This window comes from Pseudonaja textilis, chromosome 3 (assembly GCF_049901715.1).
Source record: "Pseudonaja textilis isolate UNSWEBS1 chromosome 3, rPseTex1.2, whole genome shotgun sequence".
Lineage (NCBI taxonomy): Eukaryota > Metazoa > Chordata > Lepidosauria > Squamata > Elapidae > Pseudonaja > Pseudonaja textilis.
In genome coordinates, this window is record NC_141992.1 from 3,187,586 (window position 1) to 3,215,552 (window position 27,967).

At 48.9% G+C, this 27,967-nt stretch overlaps 1 protein-coding gene across 1 annotated transcript; it reads right to left on the reverse strand.

Moving 5' to 3' along the window:
• Window positions 1–136: 136 nt before the first annotated feature.
• On the reverse strand, window positions 137–27,948 carry LOC148125989 (bactericidal permeability-increasing protein-like). Its single transcript, XM_087928789.1, has 16 exons — window positions 27,802–27,948; window positions 25,354–25,496; window positions 24,117–24,231; window positions 22,086–22,214; window positions 19,700–19,855; window positions 18,209–18,272; window positions 13,016–13,076; window positions 12,837–12,928; window positions 11,517–11,693; window positions 9,327–9,386; window positions 9,035–9,202; window positions 7,565–7,653; window positions 4,021–4,063; window positions 2,239–2,299; window positions 2,026–2,102; window positions 137–587 (listed from the first exon to the last, which is right to left on the reverse strand). Exons 2-16 carry the CDS (start codon window positions 25,487–25,489, stop codon window positions 531–533), a joined length of 1,485 nt encoding a protein of 494 aa, XP_087784915.1. The 5' UTR covers window positions 25,490–25,496; window positions 27,802–27,948; the 3' UTR covers window positions 137–530.
• Window positions 27,949–27,967: the final 19 nt, after the last annotated feature.

The following is a 27,967-nucleotide window of genomic DNA, read 5'->3' on the forward strand; positions in this document are numbered from 1 at the left end:
ACTAGGAGACAGTGAGTTCTAGTCCTATCATAGCCATGAAAACCAGCTGGGTGACTTTGGGCCAATCACTAGGAGACAGTGAGTTCTAGTCCTACCATAGCCATGAAAGCCAGCTGACTGATTCTGGGTCAATCACCAGGAGACTGGGAGTTCTAGTCCCTCCTTAAGACATGAAAGCCATCTGGGTGACTTTGAACCAATCACCAGGAGACTGGGAGTTCTAGTCCTGCCTTAACCACGAAAGCTGGCTGGGTGACTTTGGGCCGGACACTTTCTCTGAGCCCTAGGAAGGAGGTAACGGCAAGCCAAGAAAACCTTGCCAAACCCCCCGTATAAAGGACTTTGAACAGAAGAAGAGGAGGGGGCAAAAAATAATTGAGGGAGGGGCGGGGTCTCATGTCCCAAGCGGCCTCCCAGATTTCAGGGTCTCTTGTTTGGACCCCCGCCCGTCCTGTTTCTTCATCCTTCCTTCTCCTTTGACCCCCTGTGCGCTCATCCTGGGGGGGGGGCGGATACGGAGGGGGTGGCGGCTACGGGACAGATTTTGGGAGGGAAACGCGCAGGTCTGTTTTGATCAGCATGTATCCCTGAAGAAGAAAAGAAACAAAAAACAAGAAAAGAGGTCAAATTTTGGGGGGAAAATCCCCCCTCTCTTTTTTTTCCTGAAAAACTGGGGAATTTGACCTCTGCAAAATGGCTTCTCCGATTGGGCCAGGAAGCCACGCCCACTTTTTTTAAAGGTGGCTTGGTAGGCGGGGCTTCCATGGCTCCGTTGCGGGCAGCCATTTTGACTTTTTTGACCCCCTTGGCAGCCTGGTTTCCGTTTCTGGAAAATGAATGAATTTACCCCATAAAAGTTCCTTCTTAGCAAAATTTATTTCTGGTCTCGGGCAAAACCCAGGTCCATCGGCTCCCGGTAGTCCTCGACTTACGACCATTTCTTTGGGGACTGTTCAACGAAACGTTTAAAAAAGGGACTGTTTTTTTTTCACCCTGGCGACTCACGCGACCCAAAATTCGGGCTTTCGGCCACCGATTCGTGTTTACAACGGTCGCCACCGGTGGGTCCCGCAATCCCCCGTTTTTGTGACCTTCGGGATGAGCGAAGTCCACAGGGAAATGGGGGGTTCGCTTAACGATGGTGTGACTCGCTGAACGACTGCAGTGATTCGCTTAATGACAGTGGTCAGGGAGGTCGTAAATGGGGCAAAGGTCGTAAGACGAGGACTGCCTCTATTTCTCAACATCTGGGACAGTAAGGAGGAGGCTAGGAGAGGAGAAAATGTGGTCGTTAAGTCGAGGACTAAAGTACAGTGGAGGAAAGGAAAACCTGTACAACGCACTTACTTAGTGGCCGCCGTATTCAGTTAACAACTGCAGGAGTTGCTTAATGACCACCACAAAAAATAAAAAAAATAAAATAATTGGGACACGGTCACAGGGTCACCCCTTAAACAACTGGCACAACTTATGACGGGAATTCTAGGATCCATTACGGTCATAAGTCGAGGAACCGCATGTAATAGGAATATTATTGCAATATCATGGGATTAAAACAGATAATCCTTGAATTGCAACCAGAACGGAGCCCCCAAAATTTCCACCTGTCGTGAGTTTTTTTTTTGGCCCGGTGTTATGACCTTCCTTGTCACCATTGTTAAGCGAATCGCTTCAGGTGTTGGGCTGGAAACACAGTCGTTAAACGAAGCTGGTTTCCCCGTGGTCTTTGCTCATCCGAAGTACTGTGAACCGGGTAGTGGGACCGTCATAAATACGAGTCAGTTACCAAGCCTCTGAATTTTGGTGCAATGGCCGTAAGTGTGAAAAAAATGCCCTTCGATTCCCTTGCCCCAGCCCACCCCCAGTGCCGTTGTAACGTCGAACGGTCCTTAAACGAACTGTTGTAACTCGAGGACCTCCTGCGTCGGATATTCGGACTTCCCGATATCAGAAATGGGGGTAAAAGCGGGTAGCCGGCGGAGAAGAGGCCCAAGGTGCCCATCTGCCCCTTGCCCAGGTACCCACCTGGTGCATGGAGACCTCGGGACCCATAAGGCTGGTACCGTAGAAGCCGGGAAGCATCTTCCCCGCTCGGAGTTTCACTGATGGGAAGAGGAGGAAGGGGGCTAAGAAAATGGCCTCCAGGAAGCCCCGGTGCCCCCATACCCAGCCATGGCGGCGGGGGCAGTTATGCCCCCGCCCCGGGAAAGGGGGGGGAGATGGGATATCTGGACTCACCGTTCAGCGCGGATAATGCCACATTCCCGGCGATCTTCAGAAGGGTCTCCAGAGGGGAGAGCTGTAGGGGAAAGGAAGGCAGAAAGAGCTCCGGGTTATGAAATTCTGGGCGATTTCAATCCGGAAAAGAGCCCGAAGGGACCCTGGAGGTCATCTAGTCCAGCCCCCTGTCCGATCGATCCATCCATCCATCAGAATGGAGCTGGAAGGGACCCTGGAGGTCATCTAGTCCAACCCCCTGCTCGATCAATCAATCAACCACAATAGAGCCGGAAGGGACCTTGGAGGTCATCTAGTCCAACCCCTGTTTGATCAATCGATCAATCAATCAGAATGGAGCTGGAAGGGACCTTGGAGGTCATCTAGTCCAGCCCCCTGTTCGATCGATCAATCAATCAATCAGAATGGAGCTGGAAGGGACCTTGGAGGTCATCTAGTCCAACCCCCTGCTCAATCTATCAATCAATCAGAATAGAGAGCCCGAAGGGACCCTGGAGGTCTTCTAGTCCAACCCCCTGTTCGATTGATCGATCGATCAATCAGAATGGAGCTGGAAGGGACTTTGGAAGTCATCTAGTCCAGCCCCTGCTCGATCAATCAATCAATCAGAATAGAGCCCGAAGGGACCCTGGAGGTCTTCTAGTCCAACCCCTGTTCGATTGATCGATCGATCAATCAGAATGGAGCTGGAAGGGAGCTTGGAAGTCATCTAGTCCAAACCCCTGCTCGATCAATCAATCAATCAGAATAGAGCCCGAAGGGACCCTGGAGGTCTTCTAGTCCAAGCCCCTGTTCGATTGATCGATCGATCAATCAGAATGGAGCTGGAAGGGACTTTGGAAGTCATCTAGTCCAGCCCCCTGCTCGATCAATCAATCAATCAGAATAGAACTGGAAGGGACCCTGAAGGTCTTCAAGACCAACCCTTGCTCAATCAATCAACCAATCAGAATAGAGCTGGAAGGTATCTTAGTGGTCATCTAGTCCAACCCCCTGTTCGATCAATCAATCAATCAATCAGAATAGAACTGGAAGGGACCCCGAAGGTCTTCTAGACCAACCCTTGCTCAATCAATCAACCAATCAATCAGAATAGAGCTGCAAGGGACCTTAGAGGTCTTCTAGTCCAACCCCCAGCTCTAATTACGAATTTTGGGGTCAATTGTGGTCGTAAGGTGAGGATTCGAATTAGTCCTTGACTTACAACCTCAATTAAGCCCAACATCTGTTGTTAAGCGGAACATTTGCGAAGTGACTGTTGCCCCTTTTTTACGATCTTTCTCGCCACTGCTGTTAAGTGAATCCCTGTAGTTGTTAAGTGAGTCCTGTGGTCGTTCAATGAATCTGTCCTTCCCTGTTGACTTTGCTCATCAAAAGGTCGCAAAAGGGGGATCCCATGACCTCCAGGGGACACGGCCACCGTCATAACTCCGAATCAGTTGCTGAGGTCTGAATTTTGGTCACGGGACCAAAATGGACGTAAGGGTGAAAAACGGTCATAAGTCCCTTTTTTTTTCCCCTGGTGCCTTTGTAACCCTAAACAAATTGTTGTCCCTCATGAACCGCCTTTCCCTGCAACGGGCTTCACCGGCGTGGCCAAAATGGTTGTTAAAAAGGAACCATGCCTCGGTTAACGACCGCCTGGCTGGGCAGTGGTCATTCGGATCCCAGGGACGGCCGTAACATCGAGGACTGCCAGCACACACACACACACACACACACACACACACACACACACACAAACAACTGGCGTGAAGTCTTCTGCTCTCTTGGCTCACTCACCTTGATCTCGCCAATGCTGGACCACGCCTGGGACAAGCGCAAACTGTGTGGGGCACACAAGAGGACAGTTAGCCTTGCCTGGGTGGGGGTTGTGTTGCGGTCTCCCCAAGACAGACACCCACCCACCCACCCACCCCGGGCAACCCACGGCCCCTGCCCCACATTGAAGGGAAGGAAGCTGGGATTCCCACGGAGGCGAAAACATTAGGAAGAACCGTGGCAGGAATGGGGGATTTCTGGTTTAATGAAAAGAAGGACTTGGGGGGGACAGGATAGCAGGCTTCCAATATTTGGGGGGGCTGCCCCAAAGAAGAGGGAGGGGTCAAGCTATTCTCCAAAGCCCCTGAAGGCCGGACAAGAAGCAACAGGTGGAAACTAACCCTGGAGAGAAGCAACCTGGAGCTAATCAGAGTTGGAAAGGGACCTTGTAGGTCATCTAGTCCAACCCCCGCCCAAGCGGGAGACCCTACACCATATTTGAAAGAGGGCAGCCCAGCCTCTTCTTGAAAGCCTCCAGGGATGAAGCTCCCACAACTTCTGAATAACAGAATAATAACAGAGTTGGAAAGGGACCTTGGAGGTCATCTAGTCCAACCCCCACCCAAGCGGGAGACCCTATACCATTTCTGACAGGTGGCAGTCCAGTCTCCCCTTGAAAGCCTCCAGGGATGACAATCCCACAACTTCTGAAGAATAACCAAGTTGTAAGGGACCGTGGAGGTCATCTAGTCCAACCCTCCACCCACCCAAGCAGGAGACCCTACACCATATGTGAAAGAGGGCAGTCCAGTCTCTTCTGGAAAGCCTCCAGGGATGAAGCTCCCACAACTTCTGAATAAGAGAATAATAACAGAGTTGGAAAGGGACCTTGGAGGTCATCTAGTCCAACCCTGCACCCAAGCGGGAGACCTTATACCATTTCTGACAGATGGCAGTCCAGTCTCCCCTTGAAAACCTCCAGGGATGACAATCCCACAACTTCTGAATAATAACCAAGTTGCAAGGGACCGTGGAGGTCATCTAGTCCAACCCTCCACCCACCCAAGCAGGAGACCTTACACCATTTCTGAAAGAGGGCAGTCCAGTCTCTTCTTGAAAGCCTCCAGGGATGAAGCTCCCACAACTTCTGAATAACAGAATAATAACAGAGTTGGAAAGGGACCTTGGAGGTCATCTAGTCCAACCCCGCCCAAGCAGGAGACCCTACACCAAATGTAAAAGAGGGCAGTCCAGTCTCCCCTTGAAAGCCTCCAGGGTGACACTCCCAACTTCTGAAGAATAAGCAAGTTGTAAGGGACCGTGGAGATCATCTAGTCCAACCCTCCACCCACCCAAGCAGGAGACCCTACACCATATGTGAAAGAGGGCAGTCCAGCCTCTTCTTGAAAGCCTCCAGGGATGAAGCTCCCACAACTTCTGAATAACAGAATAATAACAGAGTTGGAAAGGGGCCTTGGAGGTCATCTAGTCCATCATCTAGTCCAACCCCCACCCGCCCAAACCGGAGACTCTGCACCACTTTCTGACAGATGGCAGTCCAGTCTCTTCTTGAAAGTCTCACACAACTTCCGAGGGCAACTTCCGTTCCATTGAGAACAGTGAAAAGAATGAACCGGCGGAACTGCTTGCCACCAGAAGTTGTAGGTGCTACAATACTGGAGGTTTGCAAGAAGAAATTAGACCACCATGGGTCTGGAATGGTATAGGGTTAGGGGGTTGGAGTAGAAGACCTCCAAAGGTCCCTTCCAACTCTATTATTCTATGCTCTGGGGTCTATGAGAGGACTAACCTTACAGATTAGAGATGAACAGAGTTGGAAGGGACCTTGTAGGTCATCTAGTCCAACCCCTTCCCAAGTAGGAGACCCTACACCGTTACATCCTACAATCTAGGACCCAGGATGTCTCAAAGGTGCTTCTTTTTTTTCCCAAGAGGCAACTGGACTTTCTTGGTTTCTCTTTGAAGGCGTTTCGCTTCTTGTGCAAGAAGCTTCTTCAGCTCTAACTAATCCACCCTCCAGTCAGAGCTGAAGAAGCTTCTGGGATGAGAAGTGAAACGTTTTCAAAGAAAACCCAGAAAGTCCAGTAGCCTCTTGAAAAAAAAAAACAGAAAAAAAAAATAAGGCACCTTTGGGATGACTGAGAATCTCCATCAACATCTAAGACCAAGGAGAAATTTCCTGGTCGGGAGGACAATTAACCAGCGGAACTACTTGCCACCAGAAGCTGCTTGTTTGGAATTGATATAGGGGGGTTGGTCTAGACGATCTCCAAGGTCCCTTCCAGCTCTATTCTGATTGACGGATTGAGAAGTTGTTGGGCATCTTAATTTTTATTTTTTTTAAAAATACATTTTTATTTTTTTGTTTCTCCAAACATTATTGTGTGAACAGTGTAGTTCCAGGTTATTTTACATTTGAACAACCAACATGACAATAGTTTCATATTGGTACGATTAGCTTTCTTATCTAGTTTGATATGAACACATCTTATCAACTTTTTTACCCCCAGTATTCCCAGCTATTATTTTATGTCCATCTCTATATTCTTAACAGCGCTTCTTTGGTTATAACTATTATATTGATGGTCCTATTTTGCAATGTTTAACAAATGTATAATGTAATTCAGCCAATCATTCATAGATTCATGTTAATTTATATTGCCCATTATTTATCCCCCTTTTTTTCCTTTTTAATTATGCCACCTTTATGTTGGCCAACTTAACTTTTATAACGTGCTCGTGGGATGCTGCAACAGTTTTTTAAATGTGTGAGGACTGTTTGTAAAGTTCCTGCCTTTGTAACGTATCTGCTAAATGGATGGTCCTAATTGGACTGCCATCTGTCAGAAATGGTGTAGGGTCTCCTGCTTGGGCGGTGGGTTGGACTAGATGACCTGCAAGGTCCCTTCCTACTCTGATTATCTGTAATCTATATCAATCATCCCTTGAGACTTTCAATAAGAGATTTGACTGCCATCTGTCAGAAATGGTGTAGGGTCTCCTGCTTGGGCGGCGGGTTGACTAGATGACCTACAAGGTCCCTTCTTACTCTGATTATCTGTAATCTACATCAATCATCCCTTGAGACTTTTAAGAAGAGATTGGACTGCCCTCTGTCAGAAATGGTGTAGGGTCTCCTGCTTGGGCGGCGGGTTGGACTAGATGACCTAAGGTCCTTCTTACTCTGATTATCTGTAATCTACATCAATCATCCCTTGAGACTTTTAAGAAGAGATTGGACTGCCCTCTGTCAGAAATGGTGTAGGGTCTCCTGCTTGGGCGGTGGGTTGGACTAGATGACCTACAAGGTCCCTTCCTACTCCGATTATCTGTAATCTATATCAATCATCCCTGGAGACTTTTAAGAAGAGATTGGACTGCCCTCTGTCAGAAATGGTGTAGGGTCTCCCGCTTGGGCGGCGGGTTGGACTAGATGACCTACAAGGTCCCTTCCAACTCTGATTAAGGGCGTCCTGCAAACGGAAGAAATGCTTGGGGAAGACGGAAAGGGGAAGGGGTGCGAGGAGAGAGGGGGGGGACTCACCCTTTGAGGGCCACCGAGCCCCCGACCTTGGCGAAGGAGTTGCCCGAGGGGACGCCTTCCAGAAAGATCTGTCCCGTGAAGTTGCAGTCCTAGGAGTCGGAAGGAAACGTAGGTTCAGGTGTAGAAGAGCCCCGAGTAGCCTCCAAGGAGGAGGGGGAGAAGCCAGCATTGGCCTGGGGGTCTTTGACTCCCAAGAAGGGGGACTGAGGAAGCCCCTTCCAGGAAACCCTCCGAAGTGCACGGGATCGAGTAAGACCGAGTCTTATTGACATGCGTGTTCGATGCGTGTTCCCTGGACCCTCTGTGTTGGGAACCTCCTTCCTCCTCTTTCTCCTTCCTCCTTTCTCCTCCTCCGCCCCTCTCCTCCTTCCTCTTCCACCTCTTCTGTTCCTCTCCCACTTCTCTTCCTTTACTCTTCCTTCCTCTTCTTCCTTCTCTTCCTCCTCCCTCCTCTATCCTGTCCCACCTCTTCTTCTTTCTCTTCTTTTCCTCCTCCACCTTCCTCTTCCTCCTCCTGCTACTTCCTCTTCCACCTCTTCCTCTTCTCTTCCTCTCTTCCTTCTTCCCCTTCTTCCTTTTTTTCTTCCTCCTTGACCTCTCTCTCTCTCCTATTTCCTCTTCCACCTCTTCTCTTCCTCCTCCTAACCCTCCCTCCTATTTCCTGCATTCCCCTTTCCCTCTTCCTCCACCTCTTCCTTTCACTCTTCCTCCTCCTCCTTTGTCCTATTTCCCCCATTCCCCTCTTCTCTTCCTCTCCTCTTCCTCCTCCTCTTCTCTTCCTCCTCCTAGCCTTCCTGCCTATTTCCTCCATTCCCCTCTTCCTCCACCTCTTCCTTTCACTCTTCCTCCTCCTCCTTTGTCCTATTTCCCCCATTCCCCTCTTCTCTTCCTCTCCTCTTCCTCCTCCTCTTCTCTTCCTCCTCCTAGCCTTCCTGCCTATTTCCTCCATTCCCCTCTCCCTCTTCCTCCACCTCTTCCTTTCACTCTTCCTCCTCCTCCTTTGTCCTATTTCCATTCCCCTCTTCTCTTCCTCTCCTCTTCCTCCTCCTCTTCTCTTCCTCCTCCTAGCCTTCCTGCCTATTTCCTCCATTCCCCTCTCCCTCCTCCACCTCTTCCTTTTCCTCTTCCTCTTCCTTTTCCTCTTCCTCTTCCTTTTTCCTATTCCCCTCTTCTCTTTCTCTTCTTCTCCTCTTCCTGCCTATTTCCTCCATTCCCCTCTTCCTCTTCCTCCACCTTTTCCTCTTCCTCCTCCTTTCTCCTATTCCCCTCGTCCTCTCCTTTTCCTCCACCTCTTCCTTTTCCTCTTCCTCTTCCTTTTTCCTATTCCCCTCTTCTCTTTCTCTTCTTCTCCTCTTCCTCCCTCCCCCCCCCGCTTTCTTCTAATCTCACAGGCCGTTCACCCCGGGGCCGACTTCTCCTTCCGTTCCTCCCTCTGCCCAGCCGGCCTCCTTCCCCGGCCCCGATGCTTACGACGTGGAGGGTGAAGACGGGCACCCGGCTGCTGTTGGGCATCACCACGAAGGCCTCGGCCCGGCCCAGGACGACGGCATCCAGGCCCCCCGGGTGGAAGTGCAGCTTCGGCTCCTTCTGGGCTGCCAGGTGCAGCTCCATGGGCATCCCTGGAAACTGCCTCTTCAGCTGGAGACGAGGAGGAGGAGGAGGAGGAGGAAGAAGAGCGGAGGTTCAGGGCCGGAGATCCAGCCGAGATCCCACGATCTCCCCCCGCCTCCCCGCCAGCAATCGAGCCCTGCCGGATTCTCACCTCCGGTATGAGGGCTCCGATGTGCTGCGTATTCAAGCGAAAGGGGACCCTTTTGGGTATCTGAAAGGGGAATGGGTTTGTTCAGAGCAGAGAAACACTGAGTTGCAAGGGCCCTTGAGGTCATCTAGTCCAACCCCCTGCTCAAACATGAGACCCTCTACCATTACGGAGAAAGGAGTCTCCTCCTTCTTCCTCCTCCTTTCTCAATCCCTCCTCCTCCTCCTCCTCCTCCTTCTTTGCCTTCCCTTCCTCTTCCCCTCCCTCCTCCCTCCTCCCACTCCTCCTCCTTCTTCCCTTCCTTCCTTCTCTTCTTTTTTTCTCCCCTTCCTCTTTCTCCTTCCCCTTCTCTTCTTCCTTCCTCCCACTCCTCCTCCTTCTTCCCCTTCCTTCTCTTTCTTCTTTTCTCCTCTTCCTCCTCTTCCTCCTTCCCTTTTCTTCCTCCCTCCTCTTCCTCCTCCTTCCTCCCACCCTGCTCCTCTCCCACTCCTACTCTTCCTCCTTCTCCTCTCCTTCTCTTCCTCCTTCCTCTTCTCTTCTTCCTTCCTCCCCCTCCTCCTCCTCCTTCCCTTCCTTCTCTTCTTCTTTTCTCCTCTTCCTCTTCCTCCTCTTCCTCCTTCCCACTTTCTTCCTCCTTCTCCTCTTCTTCCTCCTTCCTCCCACCCTTGCTCCTCTCCCCACTCCTACTCTTCCTCCTTCCCCTCTCCTTCTCTTCCTCATTCTCCTCTTTCTCCTTCCTCTTCTCTTCTTCCTTCCTCCCACTTCTCCTCCTTCTTCCCCTTCCTTCTCTTCTTTTTTTTTCTCCCCTCCTCTTTCTCCTTCCCCTTCTCTTCTTCCTTCCTCCCACTCCTCCTTCTTCCCCTTCCTTCTCTTCTTCTTTTCTCCTCTTCCTCCTCTTCCTCCTTCCCCTTTTCTTCCTCCCTCCTCTTCCTCCTCCTTCCTCCCACCCCTGCTCCTCTCCCACTCCTACTCTTCCTCCTTCTCCTCTCCTTCTCTTCCTCCTTCCTCTTCTCTTCTTCCTTCCTCCCACTCCTCCTCCTCCTTCCCCTTCCTTCTCTTCTTCTTTCTCCTCTTCCTCTTCCTCCTCTTCCTCCTTCCCACTTTCTTCCTCCTTCTCCTCTTTCTTCCTCCTTCCTCCCACCCTTGCTCCTCTCCCCACTCCTACTCTTCCTCCTTCCCCCTCTCCTTCTCTTCCTCATTCTCCTCTTTCTCCTTCCTCTTCTCTTCTTCCTTCCTCCCACTCCTCCTCCTTCTTCCCCTTCCTTCTCTTCTTTTTTTTCTCCCCTTCCTCTTTCTCCTTCCCCTTCCTCTTCTTCCTTCCTCCCACTCCTCCTCCTTCTTCCCCTTCCTTCTTCTTCTTCTTTCTCCTCTTCCTCTTCCTCCTCTCCCTTTTCTTCCTCCTCTCTTCTTCCTCCTCCTTCCTCCCACCCCTGCTCCTCTCCCCACTCCTACTCTTCCTCCTTCCCCACTCCTACTCTTCCTCCTTCTCCTCTTCCTCTTCCTCCTTCCTCTTCTCTTCTTCCTTCCTCCCTCCTCCTCCTTCTTCCCCTTCCTTCTCTTCTTTTTCTCCTCTTCCTCTTCCTCCTCTTCCTCCTTCCCCTTTCTTCCTCCTTCTCCTCTTCCTCTTCCTTCCTCCCCCCTCCTGCTCCTCTCCCCACTCCTACTCTTCCTCCTTCTCCTCTTCCTCTTCCTCCTTCCTCTTCTCTTCTTCCTTCCTCCCACTCCTCCTCCTTCTTCCCCTTCCTTCTCTTCTTCTTTTCTCCTCTTCCTCTTCCTCCTCTTCCTCCTTCCCCCTTTCTTCCTCCTTCTCCTCTTCCTCCTCCTTCCTCCCAGCCCTGCTCCTCTCCCCACTCCTTCTCTTCCTCCTTCTCCTCTTCCTCTTCCTCTTTCCTCTTCTCTTCTTCCTTCCTCCCACTCCTCCTCCTTCTTCCCCTTCCTTCTCTTCTTCTTTTCTCCTCTTCTTCTTTCTCCTCTTCCTCCTTCCCCTTTCTTCCTCCTTCTCCTCTTCCTCCTCCTTCCTCCCAGCCCTGCTCCTCTCCCCACTCCTTCTCTTCCTCTTCTTCTCCTCTTCCTCTTTCCTCTTTTCTTCTTCCTTCCTCCCACTCCTCCTCCTCCTCTCCCCAGTCCTCGTCCTCCACCTTCTTCCCCTTCCCAGTCTCCTTCAAGCTGGGCTAACCCCTGCAGGACTCTTACCGTCTTGTCGGTGTATTTCACCCGTAACATATTTCCAGAGAAATACGCAAAGGCTGCTGAGTTGACCAAAAAATCGGAGATTCCTATGACAACCATGGAGCTCGACCGCTTGGGGAGGACGAGGGGGGTGGGCACGAGGGGGCTTCTTTGGTGCCCTTCCAACAAGAAGAACTCCCCCTGAAAGACAAGAGCGGAAACGTGCAAGGGATTCCTTTCCCTTCCAACCGGTGGAAAACTACGTTCCACGTGTGACTTTCTCCCTAGGGGCCAAAAGGGCCTAATTGTTGACGTCTGAAGTGGTAAAAGAGGAGGGGGAGGGGGAGGAGGAGGAGGAGGAGAAGAAAAAGGAGAAGGAGAAGAAAGAAGAGGAGAGTAAGAAAAAGGAGGAGGGGGGAGGAGGAGGAAGAGGAGGAGGAGGAGAAGAAAAAGGAGAAGCAGAAGAGAGAAGAGGAGGTGGGGAAGAAGAGGAGAGTAAGAAAAAGAAGGAGGAGGAGGAGAGGAGGAGGAGGAAGAGGAGGAGGGGGGAGGAGGAGAGGAGGAGGAGGAAGAGGAGGAGGGGGGAGGAGGAAGAGGAGAAGAAGAAGAGGAGGAGGAGGAGGAGGAGGAGGAGGAGGAGGAGGAAGAGGAGGAGGAAGGAGGAGGAAGAGGAGGAGGAGGAGGAGGAGGAAAGAAGAGGAGGAGGAGGAGGAGGAGGAGGAGAAGGAGGAGATTGGAGAGCCTTTTGTCTGAAACCCCCACTCAAGTAGGAGACCCCATATAATTTCAGACAAAAGGTAGTCCAGTCTCTTCCTGAAAACTTCTAGTAATGGAGCGCCAACAACTTCTAGTGGCAGGCTGTTCCACTGGTTAATTGTCCTCACTGTTAGGAAACCTCTCCTGAATTTCTGGTTACTTCTCTCTTTGATCGGTTTCCATCTGTTGATTTTTGTCCTGCCTTCAAAGGTGCTTTGGAGAATAGCTTGACCCCCTTCCTCCTCTCTGGGGCAGCCCCTCCCTCAAATATTGGAAGATGCTCTCCTGTCTCTCCTGGTCCTTCTTTTCATTAAAATCAGATTAAAGTCAGATTAACAGAGTTGGAAGGGACCTTGTAGGTCATCTAGTCCAACCCCCCACACCCTCAAATATTGGAAGATGCTCTCCTGTCTCCCCTGGTCCTTCTCTTCTTCCCTAGACTAGCCAGGCCCAGTTCCTGCAACTGTTCATCGTATGTTTTAGCCTCCAGGCCTTTATTCACCCTAGTTGCTCTTCTCTGCACTCATTGCAGATTAAAAAATAATTGCGGGATCAACCAATCACAGATCGACGGAGATTGGGGATTACCTTGAAGTCCAGATTACATCGATCCTCTGCAATCTCTGGTTTGCTCACCAAGGAATAGTTGAACCCTGCAATGGGATCTATCTGGGCCCAGACTAGAGAAGAACAAAAGGGAACAACATTCAAGATCGGATAGAGCCCCGGAAGCTGAGTTTGAGCTGGATGGTGGTAGGCCTACTCACCCTCTGCATTTCTCAAATTGTGTGAAAAACGGTCAATGGATTTCTTGACCTCGACGCACACCTGGAAGAGAAGGAAAACCTGTTCACGAAGGAGAAGAAGAGGCGGCCAGCACAGAAAAAACACTTTTGCAATTCTCTAGTGTCAGTCCTGCCCCAACTTGGCCCTTGAAACAGGAGAGACCCTCAATTCCATTTTCAAGGGGATGACAATCTAGCAAAGCCAGAAACTGAGATTCACACGCCAAATTTTACCCGCGTAACTTTCCTCCCCTGAGTCCCTTCTCATTGCTGGCTTCCCTTTGTCCAATCATATTCCAATAAAATGTTTTGGGAACGGTCTCTTCAACTGTGTGCCGTTGCACACTGTGCCCAGCTATCTGATGTTGTGTTGCGAGAAGGTACGGTGAGCAGTTAACGGGTGAGGTTCAAAAATCCCAGCAACCGGTTCTCTGCCTTGGTTGCTTGGGTGGGCATAACCATGGTGGGTGTGGCCTACCGGAAGTTCAGGTTCAGCCATTTTCCCCCTTCCCCAGAGTCCGGAGGCTTCCCTCAGGCTTCCGGGAAGGAGAAAACAACTTCCCTCGGGCTCCGAAGGCCCTCCGGAAACTGGAAACAGGCCCATTTCCAGACTTCCAGAACTTCCAATTCAGGCCATTTTCCCGCTTCCCCAATCCGGAGGCTTCCTCAGGCCTCTGGGAGGGTGAAAACAACCTCCCTCAGGCTCCGGAGGCCCTCCAGAAACTGGAAACAGGCCCGTTTCTGGACTTCCAGAACTTCCAGTTCAGCCCATTTTCCCCCTTCCGCAGTCCGGAGGCTTCCTCAGGCCTCTGGGAGGGTGAAAACAACCTCCCTCAGGCTCCGGAGGCCCTCCAGAAACTGGAAACAGGCCCATTTCTGGACTTCCAGAACTTCCAGTTCAGACCATTTTTTCCCCTTCCCCAGTCCGGAGGCTTCCCTCAGGACTCTGGGAAGGTGAAAACAACCTCCCTCAGACTCAGGAGGCTCTCCAGAAGCTGAAACAGGCCCGTTTCCGGACTTCCAGAACTTCCAGTTCAGGCCATTTTTCCCCTTCCCCAGTCCGGAGGCTTCCCTCAGGCCTCTGGGAGTGAGAAAACAACTTCCCTGGGCTCAGGAGGCCCTCCAGAAGCTGAAACAAGCCTGTTTCCGGACTTCCAAAACTTCCAGTTCAGCCCATTTTTTCCCCTTCCCCAGTCCGGAGGCTTCCCTCAGGCCTCTGGGAAGGTGAAAACAACCTCCCTCAGACTCAGGAGGCTCTCTCGGAAGCCGGAAACAAGCCTGTTTCCGGACTTCCAAAACTTCCAGTTCAGCCCATTTTTCCCCTTCCCCAGTCCGGAGGCTTCCTCAGGCCTCTGGGAAGGTGAAAACAACCTCCCTCAGACTCAGGAGGCTCTCCGGAAGCCGGAAACAAGCCTGTTTCCGGACTTCCAAAACTTCCAGTTCAGCCCATTTTTCCCCTTCCCCAGTCCGGAGGCTTCCCTCAGGCCTCTGGGAAGGTGAAAACAACCTCCCTCAGACTCAGGAGGCTCTCCGGAAGCCGGAAACAAGCCTGTTTCCGGACTTCCAAAACTTCCAGTTCAGCCCATTTTTTGCTTTCCCCAGAATCCCGAGGCTTCCCTCGGGCTTCTGGGAGGGAGAAAATGGCCGCCCCTGGGCTCCAGAGGCCCTCCGGAAGCCAGAAACAGACCCATTTCCAGACTTCTGGCCCGTTTGGCCCGTTTTTCGCCCACCCAGAGCCTCCGTGCGCACCCGGCACTTACCCAGCATCCAAAATGGGCCACATGGAGACTCCGGTCGGTTCAACTATCAGTTCGGTGAACCAGATGTAAATTGAATAACCGGTTCGATAGAACTGGGCCAAACCGGCTGAATCCCGACCCGACCCACTCCCCTTTCTCATCCAGGTCCCTTCCCCCAAAGTTTATGGCAGCGAGGAAATGCGCCAGCGTGAAATGGCCGCTCTGACATCTGGTCTCTGACGTCCTCCGGACAGGTCCAAGTTGACGCCTAAATTCCCAACCCCTCAATTATCACCCGATACTCTATGCAGGACGTCTTCGACTTACAACCACAATGGAGCCGCCCCCATTTCGTTTCCTCGTCAATTTCTAAGTTGTTAAGGGAATTCTGCCCCCTTTTTACTCTCTTTCCTGTCATGGCTGTTGACACACGGCTGTTAAGTGAATCGGGCTTCCTCGTTGCTTGTCAGAAAGTTGCAAAAGGGGATCATGTGACACCCACCCCACCCCCGGGGACCCTGCAAACCGTCGCAGATCCGAGTCAATGGCTGAATGCACCGAGTTCTGATCATGGGACCGCGGGGATGTTGCAACGGTTGTTAAGTGTGAAATATGGTCACGAGTCCCTTTTTTTCAGGTCCATTGTAACTTCAAATGGTCAGTAAATGAATGGTTGTAGGATAAGGACTTCTCCTCCTCCACCTCTTCTTTTTCTTCTCCTCCTCCTCCACCTCCTCCTCTCCTCTTCCTCCTGCTCCACCTCCGCCTCTCCTCCTCCTCCTCTTCTTTTTCTTCTTCTCCTCCACTTCTCCTCCTCCTCTACTTCTTCTCCACCTCTTCTTCTTCTCCTCCTCCTCCACCTCTTCCTCTACCTCCTCCTTTTCTTCTCCTCTTCTCTTCCTCCTCCACCTCCTCTTCTTCTTCTCCCCCTCTTCTTCTTCTCCTCTTCCTCCTCCTCCTTCTTCTCCTTCTCCACCTCCTCCTCTTCTTCCTCTTCTTCTCCTCCTCCCCTTCTTCTCCTCCTCCCCTTCTTCTCCTCCTCCACCTCCCTCCTCCTCCACCTCCGCCTCTCCTCCTCCTCCTCTTCTTTTTCTTCTCCTCCCTCCACTTCTTCTTCACCTCTTCTTCTTCTCCTCGTCCTCCTCTTCTCCTCCTCTTCCACCTCTTCCTCTACCTCCTCCTATTCTTCTTCTCCTCTTCTCTTCCTCCTCCACCTCCTCCTCTTCTTCTCCCCCTCTTCTCCTCCTCCTCCTCTTCCTCCTCCTCCTCCTCCTCCTCCCTTCTCCTTTTTTGACTGTTGTGACTTTGAGCCATTACTAAACAAAGGGCTGTAAGTCAGGAAAGGCCTGGAGGTCATCACCTCACCTGGTCATCATTTTCGGTATCGTCACCCTCTTTTTTCATCCCAGCCTACACTAAAGGGAGGACAATGTGACCTTGAACTCCTTGGAATGAAAAAAAAAACAGTGTGCAAACCGGACAGGATGAGCAGGTAAAGGTGAGGATGGCGGATGGACCATTTTTAGGCTGGCTACCTATCTATCCAGCCCCTCACCTGTTCGCCGCCTTCTGTCACCTTCAGACAGGTGAGCCCTTTGATTGAAATCCCTTCCACCTGCACCCGCCCACCTTCTGCGTCAGGACGCAGGAGGCGGCTGGGAAAATATCGAACGACACCTGTGCATTCCACCTGGCTGGGGAAAAAAGCAGCCGAGCTCTCCCTCCTAACCCGCCCGCACCTACTTCAAAATTCAGAGAAAGGACCTTGGGAAAAATAATCTCGGTGCTAACAAGCCGAAAAGATAAAATTGGGCTCTCTAATGAAAGACGGTCTATTTGTTGAAGCCACGGGAAACGTCTCCTCTTGCCCTTCTCATAGATCCCGTCTCCAAAGGCTCCATGAGAACCAAGCGCCGGCCAAGAATCCGACACCGATCATTTCACAGGTGTAGATTTCACACACGCCGGAAGACCTGAGCTGGGCTCTGTGTGGTTTCCGTTCGCTTCCCGATAAGTGTGCTGACAGAGGAGCAAACTCATCGCTGACAGGTAGTCCTTGACTCGTGACCGTTCATTAGGGACCCTTCCAAGTTACGTCACTGACAAAAGTCACTCAGAGGAATAGCAATAGTGGACTTATGGGCCGCTTCACGGGGTTTTCCAGCCCTTTAACGGTCTGGGTCCTCTTTTTACCGACCTCAGGAAGGACGGAAGGACGAGTCAACCTTGAGCCGGTCAGGATCGAACTCCAGACTGTGGGCAGTCACAGCCTTCAGTACTGATTTCTAATCACTGTGCCACCAGATATAGAATAGGTGACGATAGGCAGGTAGGTAGGTAGGTAGGTAGGTAGATGATAGATGGATAATGATGGAGGGAGGGAGATGATTAGACAGATGACAGACAGAATAGATAGATAGATAGATAGAATAGATAGATAGATGATAGATAGATAGATAGATAGATAGATAGATAGATAGATAGATAGATAGATAGACAGATAGAGATAGATGGATAGATAGATAGATAGATAGATAGATAGATAGATAGATAGATAGATAGATAGATAGATAGATAGATAGATAGATAGATAGATGATAGATAGGTAGATAGATAGATAGATAGATAGATAGATAGATAGATAGATAGATAGATAGATAGACAGATATAGATAGATGGATAGATAGATAGATAGATAGATAGATAGATAGATAGATAGATGATAGATAGGTAGATAGATAGATGATAGATAGATAGATAGATAGATGATAGATAGATAGATAGATAGATAGATAGATAGATTGATGAGATGGATGATAGATAGATAGATAGATAGACAGGTAGATGATAGATAGGTAGATAGATAGATAGATAGATAGATAGATAGATAGATAGATAGATAGATAGATAGATAGATAGATAGATAGATAGATAGATAGATAGATAGATAGATATAGATAGATAGATTAGAGAGAGAGAGAAAGAGAAATATGGAGGGAGGGAGATGATAGATAGAATAGATTAGATAGATGGATGGATAGATAGATAGATAGATAGATTGACAGACAGACAGACAGACAGACAGATAGAATAGATAGATATAGATAGATAGATAGATAGATAGATAGATAGATAGATAGATAGATGATAGATAGAGATGGATGGATGGATGGACGGACGGACGGATGGACGGACAGGCAGGCAGGCAGGCAGACGACAGACAGACAGACAGATCGATAGATAGATACACAGATAGAAACATACATACATACATAGATGATAGAGACAACAAATATAGAAAGAAATACAGTAGATAGGACAGCCAGCCAGCCAGAAGGCTGGTAAGGAAACGACGTTTGGTGGAGCAATGAAGATGGCTTTTGACCCCGGTCAACGGAAGGGCCTGGTCTTGAGAGGAAGGGACACCCAATCTTACCTCTTGGTTGAAGTCGGAGATCAGGGTCCTCTTGATCCTTTGGGAGATCCAATTGTAGACACCGCTGCAAGAAAGAAAGCATCTCAGTATGAAATTAAAAAGAGATTCAACCTGGAAATAAGGAGGAATTTACAGACAGTGAGAAACCATCAACCCATGGAACAGAAATTTGCCTTCAGAAGTTGTGGGAGCTTCATCCCTGGAGGCTTCCAAGAAGGGGCTGGACTGCCCTCGGTCAGAAATTGGTGTAGGGTCTCCTGCTTGGGCGGGAGGGTTTGGACTAGATGACCTCCAAGGTCCCTTCCAACTCTATTATGATTCTGGTATTCAGAAGTTGTGGGAGCTTCACCCCTGGAGGCTTTCCAGAAGAGGCTGGCCTGCCCTCTTTCAGAAATTGGTGTAGGGTCTCCTGCTTGGGCGGGAGAGGGTTGGACTAGATGACCTCCAAGGTCCCTTTCCCACTCTGTTCATCTGTTAAATGGGCTCAGCCACACAGCCCGGTCACTGCCACGGCTTTTGATGAGGGGGTTTCAGCGGGGGGCGGTCTTACAAAAGGAAAGCGGAACGGGGGCTAGGATAGATGGCCTCACAGGGGAGGCTTGATCAGAGGGGACTCCTGCCCGTTGCCTAAGAAGAGGAGGAGGTGGAAGAAGGGGCCATCCTGGTGGGGAGGTTTTGAAGGAGAGATTGGACAACCGTTTGACTGAAATGGTAGAGGGTCTCCTGCCTGAGCAAGGGGTTAGACTAGAAGACCTCTAAGGTCCCTTCCAACTCTGTATTCTATTCTATTTCTGTTTCTATTACTACTTCTATTCCTATTATTTCTATTTCTATTCTATTTTTAATTAGTCTATTTTATTCCATTCTATTCATTATTCTATTCTGTTCTACTTTATTCTATTATATTCTGTTCTGTTTTATTCTGTTCTATTCTATTCTATTCCATTCCATATTTTCTTTCTATTCTATTTTATTCTACTCTACTCTACTCTACTCTACTCTACTCTACTCTACTCTACTCTACTCTACTCTACTCTGTTCTGTTCTGTTCTGTTCTGTTCTGTTCTGTTCTGTTCAGTTCTGTTCTGTTCTGTTCTGTTCTATATTCTATCAGTTAGGACTATTTTTCACACTTACGACCATTGCAGCACGACGTGGCCACTGACTCATATTTACGCCAGTCGCAGGGTCCTGGGGGTCACGTGATCTCCTTTTTGCGACCTTCTGGCCAATGGTAGAGCCCGATTCACTTAACGACCGTGCAAACTAACTTCACAACTGCGGGGATTCGCTTAACAATGGCGGCAGGGAAGGTGGTAAAATGGGGCCAACCTCACTGAAGGAGGACCAACCCACTTAGCGACGGAAGTTCTGGCCACAACGCGAGGGCTAACTTGTGCTCTCCTGGGAATGGAGTCGTTCCCGAGGGCTTGCTTTGGACGGTGGAGGTGGTAACGACGGAAAATGAGGATGGTGGGGTTGGTGGCCTACCTGTTGGGCCCAGAGAACATCAAGTCGAGGTCCAGAACGTCGGCCGAGCAGCTGAGGGACCGAACCTCAGGCCATCCGCCCTCATCCACGTCCAGCCCAAGGAGGACCGAGAGGGAGCGCACAGCAATGTCCGTCTGGAGGGTGCCGTTATCCTGTCTATGGGGAGAGGGGGAGAGAATTGGGGGATGACCCACCTTGGTTGAAATCTTCAGGGCTAGAAGGGAGAGGGGGAGGGGAGGAGGGGGAGGGGAGGAGGAGGAGGAGGGGAGGAGGAGGAAGAGGAGGAGGAGGAAGAGGAGGGGGAAGAGGAGGAAGAGGAGAAAAAGAGGAAGAGGAGAAAGAGGAAGAGGAGAAAGAGGAGGGGGAAGAGGAGAAGGAGGAAGATGAGAAAAAGAGGAAGAGGAGAAAGAGGAAGAGGAGGAAGAGGGGAAGAGGAGAAGGAGGAAGACGAGAAAAAGAGGAAGAGGAGAAAGAGGAAGAGGGGGAAGAGGAGAAGGAGGAAGACGAGAAAAAGAGGGAGAAAGAGGAAGAGGAGGGGGAAGAGGAGGAGGAAGAAGATGAGAAAGAGGAAGAGGAGAAAGAGGAAGAGGAGGAAGAGGAGGGGAAGAGGAGGAGGAGGAAGAGGAGAAAGAGGAAGAGGAGGAAGAGGAGGAGGAGGAAGAGGAGGGGAGGAAGAGGACCGGGTTCCTCGCTTTCTCTCTGTGCTTGGTGGTTTTCTTGCAGACGTTTCATGATCCAACTAAGTAACCTCATCTGTGCTAGAAGGGAGTGGGGTTTGTGGAGAGGAGGAGGAGGAGGAGGAGGAGGAAGAGGAGGAGGAGGAAGAAGAGGGGGAAGAGGAGGAAGAGGAGAAAAGAGGAAGAGGAGAAAGAGGAAGAGGAGAAAGAGAGGGGAAGAGGAGAAGGAGGAAGATGAGAAAAAGAGGAAGAGGAGAAAGAGGAAGAGGAGGAAGAGGGGAAGAGGAGAAGGAGGAAGACGAGAAAAAGAGGAAGAGGAGAAAGAGGAAGAGGGGGAAGAGGAGAAGGAGGAAGACGAGAAAAAGAGGGAGAAAGAGGAAGAGGAGGGGAAGAGGAGGAGGAAGAAGATGAGAAAGAGGAAGAGGAGAAAGAGGAAGAGGAGGAAGAGGAGGGGAAGAGGAGGAGGAGGAAGAGGAGAAAGAGGAAGAGGAGGAAGAGGAGGAGGAGGAAGAGGAGGGGGAGGAAGAGGACCGGGTTCCTCGCTTCTCTCTCTGTGCTTGGTGGTTTTCTTGCAGACGTTTCATGATCCAACTAAGTAACCTCATCTGTGCTAGAAGGGAGTGGGGTTTGTGGAGAGGAGGAGGAGGAGGAGGAGGAGGTGATGGTGCAGGAAGAGGAGAGGAGGAGCGCTGGGTCCTCTCTGAACTGGGTGGTTTTTCTTGCAAACCTTTCACGACCCAACTAGGTAACCTCATCCGTGCTAGAAGGGGATGTGATCCTAACGCGATCATGATACATCTGTGGGGAAACCAACCAACCTCACGGAGCACCCAGCACACCCCCGTTCAACCAAACCTTCGCTTCTACTGGTATCAGTAAAGTCCCCATGAATAGAAACGTAAACATCGGAAGGACCGACCGGTTTCTTCATCTTTTCCACAAGGAAGCGCTGACGTCGCCCTCATTCCAGACATGATATAAAGAAGGAACAGGTCTAATGTCTGAGCGAAGGCGGCTCCGAAAGACCCCCAAATGAATGCCTCCTAACCTTGATTGAGGGACAATCAACAATGGGATGCAACCGGATCATTTTCGGACCTAGGTTCCCTCCATCGGCACCAAAGAGGTGCAACTTGGAAGTCCCGATTTTTGAGGGATCCATCCCTTAGGATTTCTACCCAACCTACATTGGAAGCAGCTGTGGACAGCTTGGCTTCTCTTGAAGGACCTTGACATTCATGGACGCTCTTCTCAAGAGGGGGTTAGGATAGCAGCCTTCCAATATTGGGGGGGGGGGGGCTGCCCCAAAGAAGCCGGTGGGCAACCTATTCTCCTAAGAACCGGAAGGCCGGACAGGAAGCACCGAACGAAAACGGACAGAAGCAACCTAGAACTGAGGAGAAATTGCGTGACGACGGTGAGAACAAATTAACCAGTGGGACTGCTTGCCACCAGACGTTGTGGGTGCTCCATCAACTGGAGGGTCCCGAGAAGAAATTGGACAACCCTTTGTTTGGTGCGGTGTAGGGCCTCCTGCTTGAGCGAGGGGTCAGACTAGAAGACCTCCGAGGTCCCTTTACCCACTTTATTCTTCCGTAATGGGTTCAAGCCAACCCCAAATCTATCACTTGCCTAAATGGGCTCCCTTCCTCAGGCCCTCTTGCAAACCTTTCACGACCCAACATTTCCCGCAAAAAAAAAGTACTTACCCAAATAAATGTTTGACCGCCCAGTTGCTAGTGAACACAACCTGAGCATTTCGGATGGCCAGTCTGACCCCTTTGTCTTTTGAAAACGAAGCCTCTGAGCCCTTCACCTCAACCTGTTTGATTTGGATGCTGCGAAGGAGAACGGGAGAGAGATCTCAGCAGGTAAGGAAGCTATCTTTCTTAAATATATTTCCCAGGGCTCCAATTTATTGCGGGGAAAACAGTAAAAAGTCATTACGGAAGAATTCCTCTTCCTCGAATGATCTCAATCATTCCTTGCTGGGGTAGAAAGTACTGAGCAACTGAATAGAGCTAGGCTGGCAGAGTGCTTGAATGGCCGGATGCCCTTCCCGTCACCAATGCGGAGTTTTGCTCAGCGGATATATATATATATATATTTCTCCGTGTGCCCCGGACGGAGAAATATCTGCCTCTAACCAGGGATCGAACTCACAGCCTCTTGATTGTGAGGCGAGGGCTCCATCTCTAAGCCACACTGCACCCCCGAGAAAATTTCAGAAAGTGCCAGGTGTGAAAGGCAAGCTCTATTTATAAAGAAAACAGGCTGCTTTTTTTTTTCAGCGTGAAACATGCAAGAATCTTATTTCCCAGGCCCTAAACTGGGGTCGCCAACCTTTTGGGACCTCAGGGACCACCAAAGTCCTCATTTTAAATCCCGCGGACCAGAGACCTGGGAAACCCCCAAAAAAAAAAAGTCTGCAGGAAAATCCCCACCCTGTTTTCCTACCGATCGATCATTCTTTATTGGGGATCGCAGGATACCGTCTCCAGCTCTGTTCTCAGGGAGAGAGAGAGGGAGGGAGAGAGAGACTTTTGGCTTCATGCAAGGAAAGCAGCAGAAGCCGCAGAAGTCTTTCTTTCTCTCCCCCAAACTCCGCCAGAAATGATTTTTTGTGAGCCTCTTGGAGCAGGAGGCCTTGCAGAGTCCCAAAGACTCATTTCTGGCGGAGTTTGGGGGAGAGAAAGAAAGACTTTGGCTGCTTTCCTTGCGTGCAGCCAAAAGCAGAAGAAAGAAGCGGAAAGAAGCAGCCCGGGGCCCAGGCCAGGCCCGTGGGATGAGTGGGGCAATTTCCCCCCCTCCCCTCACTACCTCGTGTTGTGTGCAATGCAAGCGACGCAAGCCTTGTGTTCCTGCACAGCCTGGATTAATCGCTTTGGGGAGGGGGAGGAATTTCTCTATGGACCACCAAAATTTTCTCACAGACCACCAGTGGTCCTCGGCCCACTGGTTGGCGACCACTGCCCTAAAGGCTCAAATTTAATACAGCAAAATTGCACAAGTAGTCCTTGACTTACAACAGTTCATTTAGTGACCGAAGTTCTAACAACATTGAAAAAAGTGACCGATGACCGTTTTTCACACTTACAACCAGGGCAACCTTGGTCAAAATGTGGATTTGGCTGACGACCACAATGGAGCCCAGAATTTATGCTGCTAAGTGGGGGGTTTTTTTGCTCCCATTTTATGACTTTCCTTGCCGCCGTTGGGAAGTGAATCACTGCAGCTGTTAAATTGGTTAATTTGGTTGTTAAATGAATCTGGGCTTCCCCTCTTGACTTGGCCGGTCAGAAGGTTGCAAAATATGATCATGTGGTCCTGGGACACTGCGACCGTCGTAAATATGAACCATTTTTTCGAGCCTCGGATTGCAAATATTGCAATGGCCGTAAGTGTGGAAAAAGGTCCTACATCGCTTTTTTTCAGGGCCGTCGTAACTTTGAATGATCCCTAAGTGAACTGTTATAAGCCGGGGGCTACCTGGATTTATGACGGTCGCTGCAGCCCAGTCAATAAGGGAAGCCGGATTCACTTAACGACCGTGTGACCAACTCAAACAATTGCGGCGATTCGCTTAGCAACAGGAGGGTATGCGAGAAAAGTCATCACCTGGGGCCAAGCTCTTTTCACAAATGCCTCACTTAACAAACTTTGGGGTTCCCTGGTGGTGGTCGTTAAGTCAAGGACTACCTGTGTTTGGCAAACGTTAGGGGGGCCCCCCGCACGCTTACTTTGAAAATGACCAAGAGATTTCGTCCAAATGCGGCACGTTGTAAGTGCTGCATTGATCTGGCATCGCCTGCTTCCTCAGTTGAGCCAGGAGTATCTCCATTCCCACCGTCTTGGCTGCAAAAGGGTTAAACAAGGGTTAAGATCGAGGGGTTAAGATCGTGGGCGAACAAGGGTTAAGAATTCTTGCCCAGTTTGTTTTGAACCCAGCACCAGAGAACAGACAATCAGAGTTGGAACCAGAGATGATCTTGTAGGTCATCTAGTCCACCCCGCCCAACACCATTTCTGACAAATGGCAGTCCAATCTCTTCTTGAAAGCCTCCAGTGATGAAGCTCCCACAACTTCTGAGGGCACCTTCTGTTCCATGGGTTGATTGTTCTCACTGTCAGAAAGTTTCTCCTTATTTCCAGGTTGAATCTCTCCTGGTTCAGTTTCCATCCATTATTCCTTGTCTGACCTTCAGGTGCTTTAGAAAATACCTTGACGCCTTCCTCCTCTCTGGGGCAGCCCCTCAAATACTGAAAGGCTACTCTCCTGTCTCCCCTGGTCCTTCTCTTCCCTAGACTAGCCAGGCCCAGTTCCTGCAACCGTTCGTCGTAAGTTTCAGCCTCCAGTCTCCTCATCCTCCTGGTTGCTCTTCTCTGCCCTCTTTCTAGAGTCTCAACCTCTTTTTTGTAGTGTGGTGACCAAAACTGGACGCAGTACTCTAGGTGTGGCCTTACTAAGGCTTTACAGAGGGGTATTAGTACCTCCCTTGATCTCGATTGTATCCCTCTGTTAATGCAACTTAGGGTTGCATTGGCTTTTTTGGCTGCTGCCAAATATGGCTCATATTTAGCTGGTTGCTAATTTCTAGGTTGAATCTCTCCTTGGTCAGTTTCCATCCATTCTTCCTTGTCTGGCCTTCAGGGGCTCAAAGCATGCTGGCTGGGGAATTCTGGGAGTTGAAGCGCCTACATCTTAAAATGGCTGATGTTAAAAATAAACACCATCCTTCTGAATTCCCACCGGAGGATGAGGATTCTACCAAAGATCGTAGGGAGAATCAGAAGGCAACGGCCATCATGCCAATCACAAAAAGCCACGATTGGCTGACGCTGCCCTCATTCCTAGGATGTCGTCGTTGCCTGTTTTGCAAATTGGTCAAAGTTCCGGCGACCCTTTTTGACTCCACTTTGGTCGAACGCTTCGTGCTTAAGTCTCGCCCCGCGAGGACCTCCCAAGGGAAGACTCACCATAGGCCAGGCCTCTCTGGGTGATTTGGAGTTTCAGGGCTCCTGGGGGCTTCGGTTCTTTTTCAAGAAAGAGATGACTCTCGAAGATCGGCAGGGAAAGAACCCACATCATCGTGGTTAGGTAAAGGTTAGCCATGAGAAATCTAGAAGGGAAGAGAATAAAAACCTGGAAGTGGGAGGTTTAGGGAGTTGTGGCCAAAAGAGTCACTAACGGTGAAAGGAGCTGCATTATTATTATTATTATTATTATTATTATTATTATTGTTGTTGTTGTTGTTGTTGTTGTTGTTGTTGTTGTGGTTGTGGTTGTGGTTGTGGTTGTGGTTGTGGTTGTGGTTGTAGTTGTTATTATTCATTGCCCAGTCAGTCAGATGTTCAGACTGGATTTGGCATTTTTGTCTACCTCTCAAGTCCTTCCCAAAGACCTGGGATAGGCAAAACTGGATGTTTGATGGCGTTACAGAGATCGCCGCAGGATGGAAGCGGTTCCAAGTCAAGCTGCCTTCTGCAATTGACCGGTGGCAAATCTGTCAATGCCACTGATAGGCGCCTATGACTATTGGTACTACCCTTGTTTGCCTCTGCCATAGTCTATCTGTAGGTCTTTGTATTTTCCTATCTTCTCCAGTTCTTTCTATTCTATTCTGCTGTCTACAGGCACTGCCACATTATTATTATTATTAGTAGTAGTAGTAGTAGTAGTAGTAGTAGTAGTAGTAGTATTAGTATTATTATTAGTAGTAGTATTGCTAGTATTGCTATTATTGCTATTACTACTATTATTTTATTTATTAAACATGAAACTTGGTCAACTGAACATTTAAAAATATATCACAAATATCACTGACGGGCACTGAGGGTTGATACAGGTTGCTTCCACCTTTATTATGATTGTTGTTGCTGTTGTTATGTTATGTTTTCTTTATTATAATATATTATAACATAACATAACAATTAATAATTAATGCTATTGGTATCATTATGATTATTATGCTGTTGTTTTGCACGTACACCAAGAGCTTTTGCACCGGAGACAAATTCCTTGTGCGTCTTATCACACTCGACCAAATAAAGTATTGAATGGATTCCTTGTGCCTCTAATCACACTTGGCAAAATAAAGAATTGAATTATTCCTCTAATCACACGGATAAATGCAGTATTGAATTTATCCCTCTTCCATCTAATCCAACTTGGATAAATGCAGTACTGAATTTATTCCTAGGTGCATCTATTTACACTTGGCCAAATAAAGAATTCGATTTATTCCTCATGCATCTAATTACACTTGGATAAATTCAGTATTGAATTTATTCACCATGCCTCAAATCACACTTAGCCAAATAAAACATTTATTCCTTATACATCTAATCACACTTAGCCAAATAAAACATTTATTCCTCATGCATCTAATCACACTTGGATAAATTCAGTATTGAATTTATTCACTGTGTCTCAAATCACACTTAGCCAGATAAAACATTTATTCCTTATACATCTTATCACACTTAGCCAAATAAAACATTTATTCCTTATACATCTAATCACTCTTGGCCAAATAAAGTACTGAATTTATTCCTCCGGCATCTAATCACACTTGGCCAAATAAACAATTGAATTTATTCCCCGTGCATCTAATCACACTTGGACAAATAAAGTACTAAATTTATTCCTCGTGCCTCTGATCACACTTGGATAAATTCAATATTGAATTTATTCCTCATGCATCTAATCACACTTGGATAAATGCAGTATTGAATTTATTCCTCTTGCATCTAATCCATCTTGAATAAATGCAGTACTGAATTTATTCCTAGGTGGATCTATTTTACACTTGGCCAAATAAAGAATTCGATTTATTCCTCATGCATCTAATCACACATGGATAAATTCAGTATTGAATGTATTCACCGTGCCTCAAATCACACTTAGCCAAATAAAACATTTATTCCTTATACATCCAATCACCCTTGGCCAAATAAAGTATTGGATGTATTCCTTGTGCATCTAATCACACTTGACCAAATAAAGAATTGAATTTATTCCTCGTGCATCTAATCACACTTGGACAAATAAAGTACTAAATTTATTCTTCATGCATCTAATCACACTTGGCCAAACAAAGTACTGAATTTATTCCTTGTGTGTCTAATCACACTTGGCTAAATAAAAAATCAAATTATTCCTCCTGCCTCTTGGATAAATCCAATATTGAATTTGTTCCACTCTTGGCCAAATAAAGAACTGAATTAATTCTCGTGCATCTAATCTCACTTGGCCAAATAAAGAATTGAATTATTCCTCATGCCTCTAATCACACTTGGATAAATCCAATATTGAATTTGTTCCTCGTACATCTAATCATCCTTGGTCAAATAAAGTACTGAATTTCAGCGTTGCACGCCCATGCAAAGTGTTGAATTCAATTCAAATCAAATCAAATGACTTACTACGGAGGGCTTGGATTCCAGCAGGACAGTTCTTCTGACTTGGCTGCCAATGCCACCGGTGGTTATCGCCTAATGATCTCTCGGTGCCCCTCAAGATCTTTATATCTCCTCCAAGCCAACCTCGGGGAACTTCCTCCTCTTGAGGATGACTTGCCAGTAAGATGTC

Bases quoted from the DNA above. Each gene is read 5' to 3' on its own strand.
- LOC148125989 (XM_087928789.1), bottom strand. From the start codon at position 25,489: ATGGCTAACCTTTACCTAACCACGATGATGTGGGTTCTTTCCCTGCCG. The intron at 22,215-24,116 runs GTAAGCGTGCGG...TCTCCTTCGCAG, and splicing joins ATCTCTTGGTCATTTTCAAA to CATCCAAATCAAACAGGTTG. The intron at 9,203-9,326 runs GTGAGAATCCGG...CCTCGTCTCCAG, and splicing joins TCGGAGCCCTCATACCGGAG to CTGAAGAGGCAGTTTCCAGG.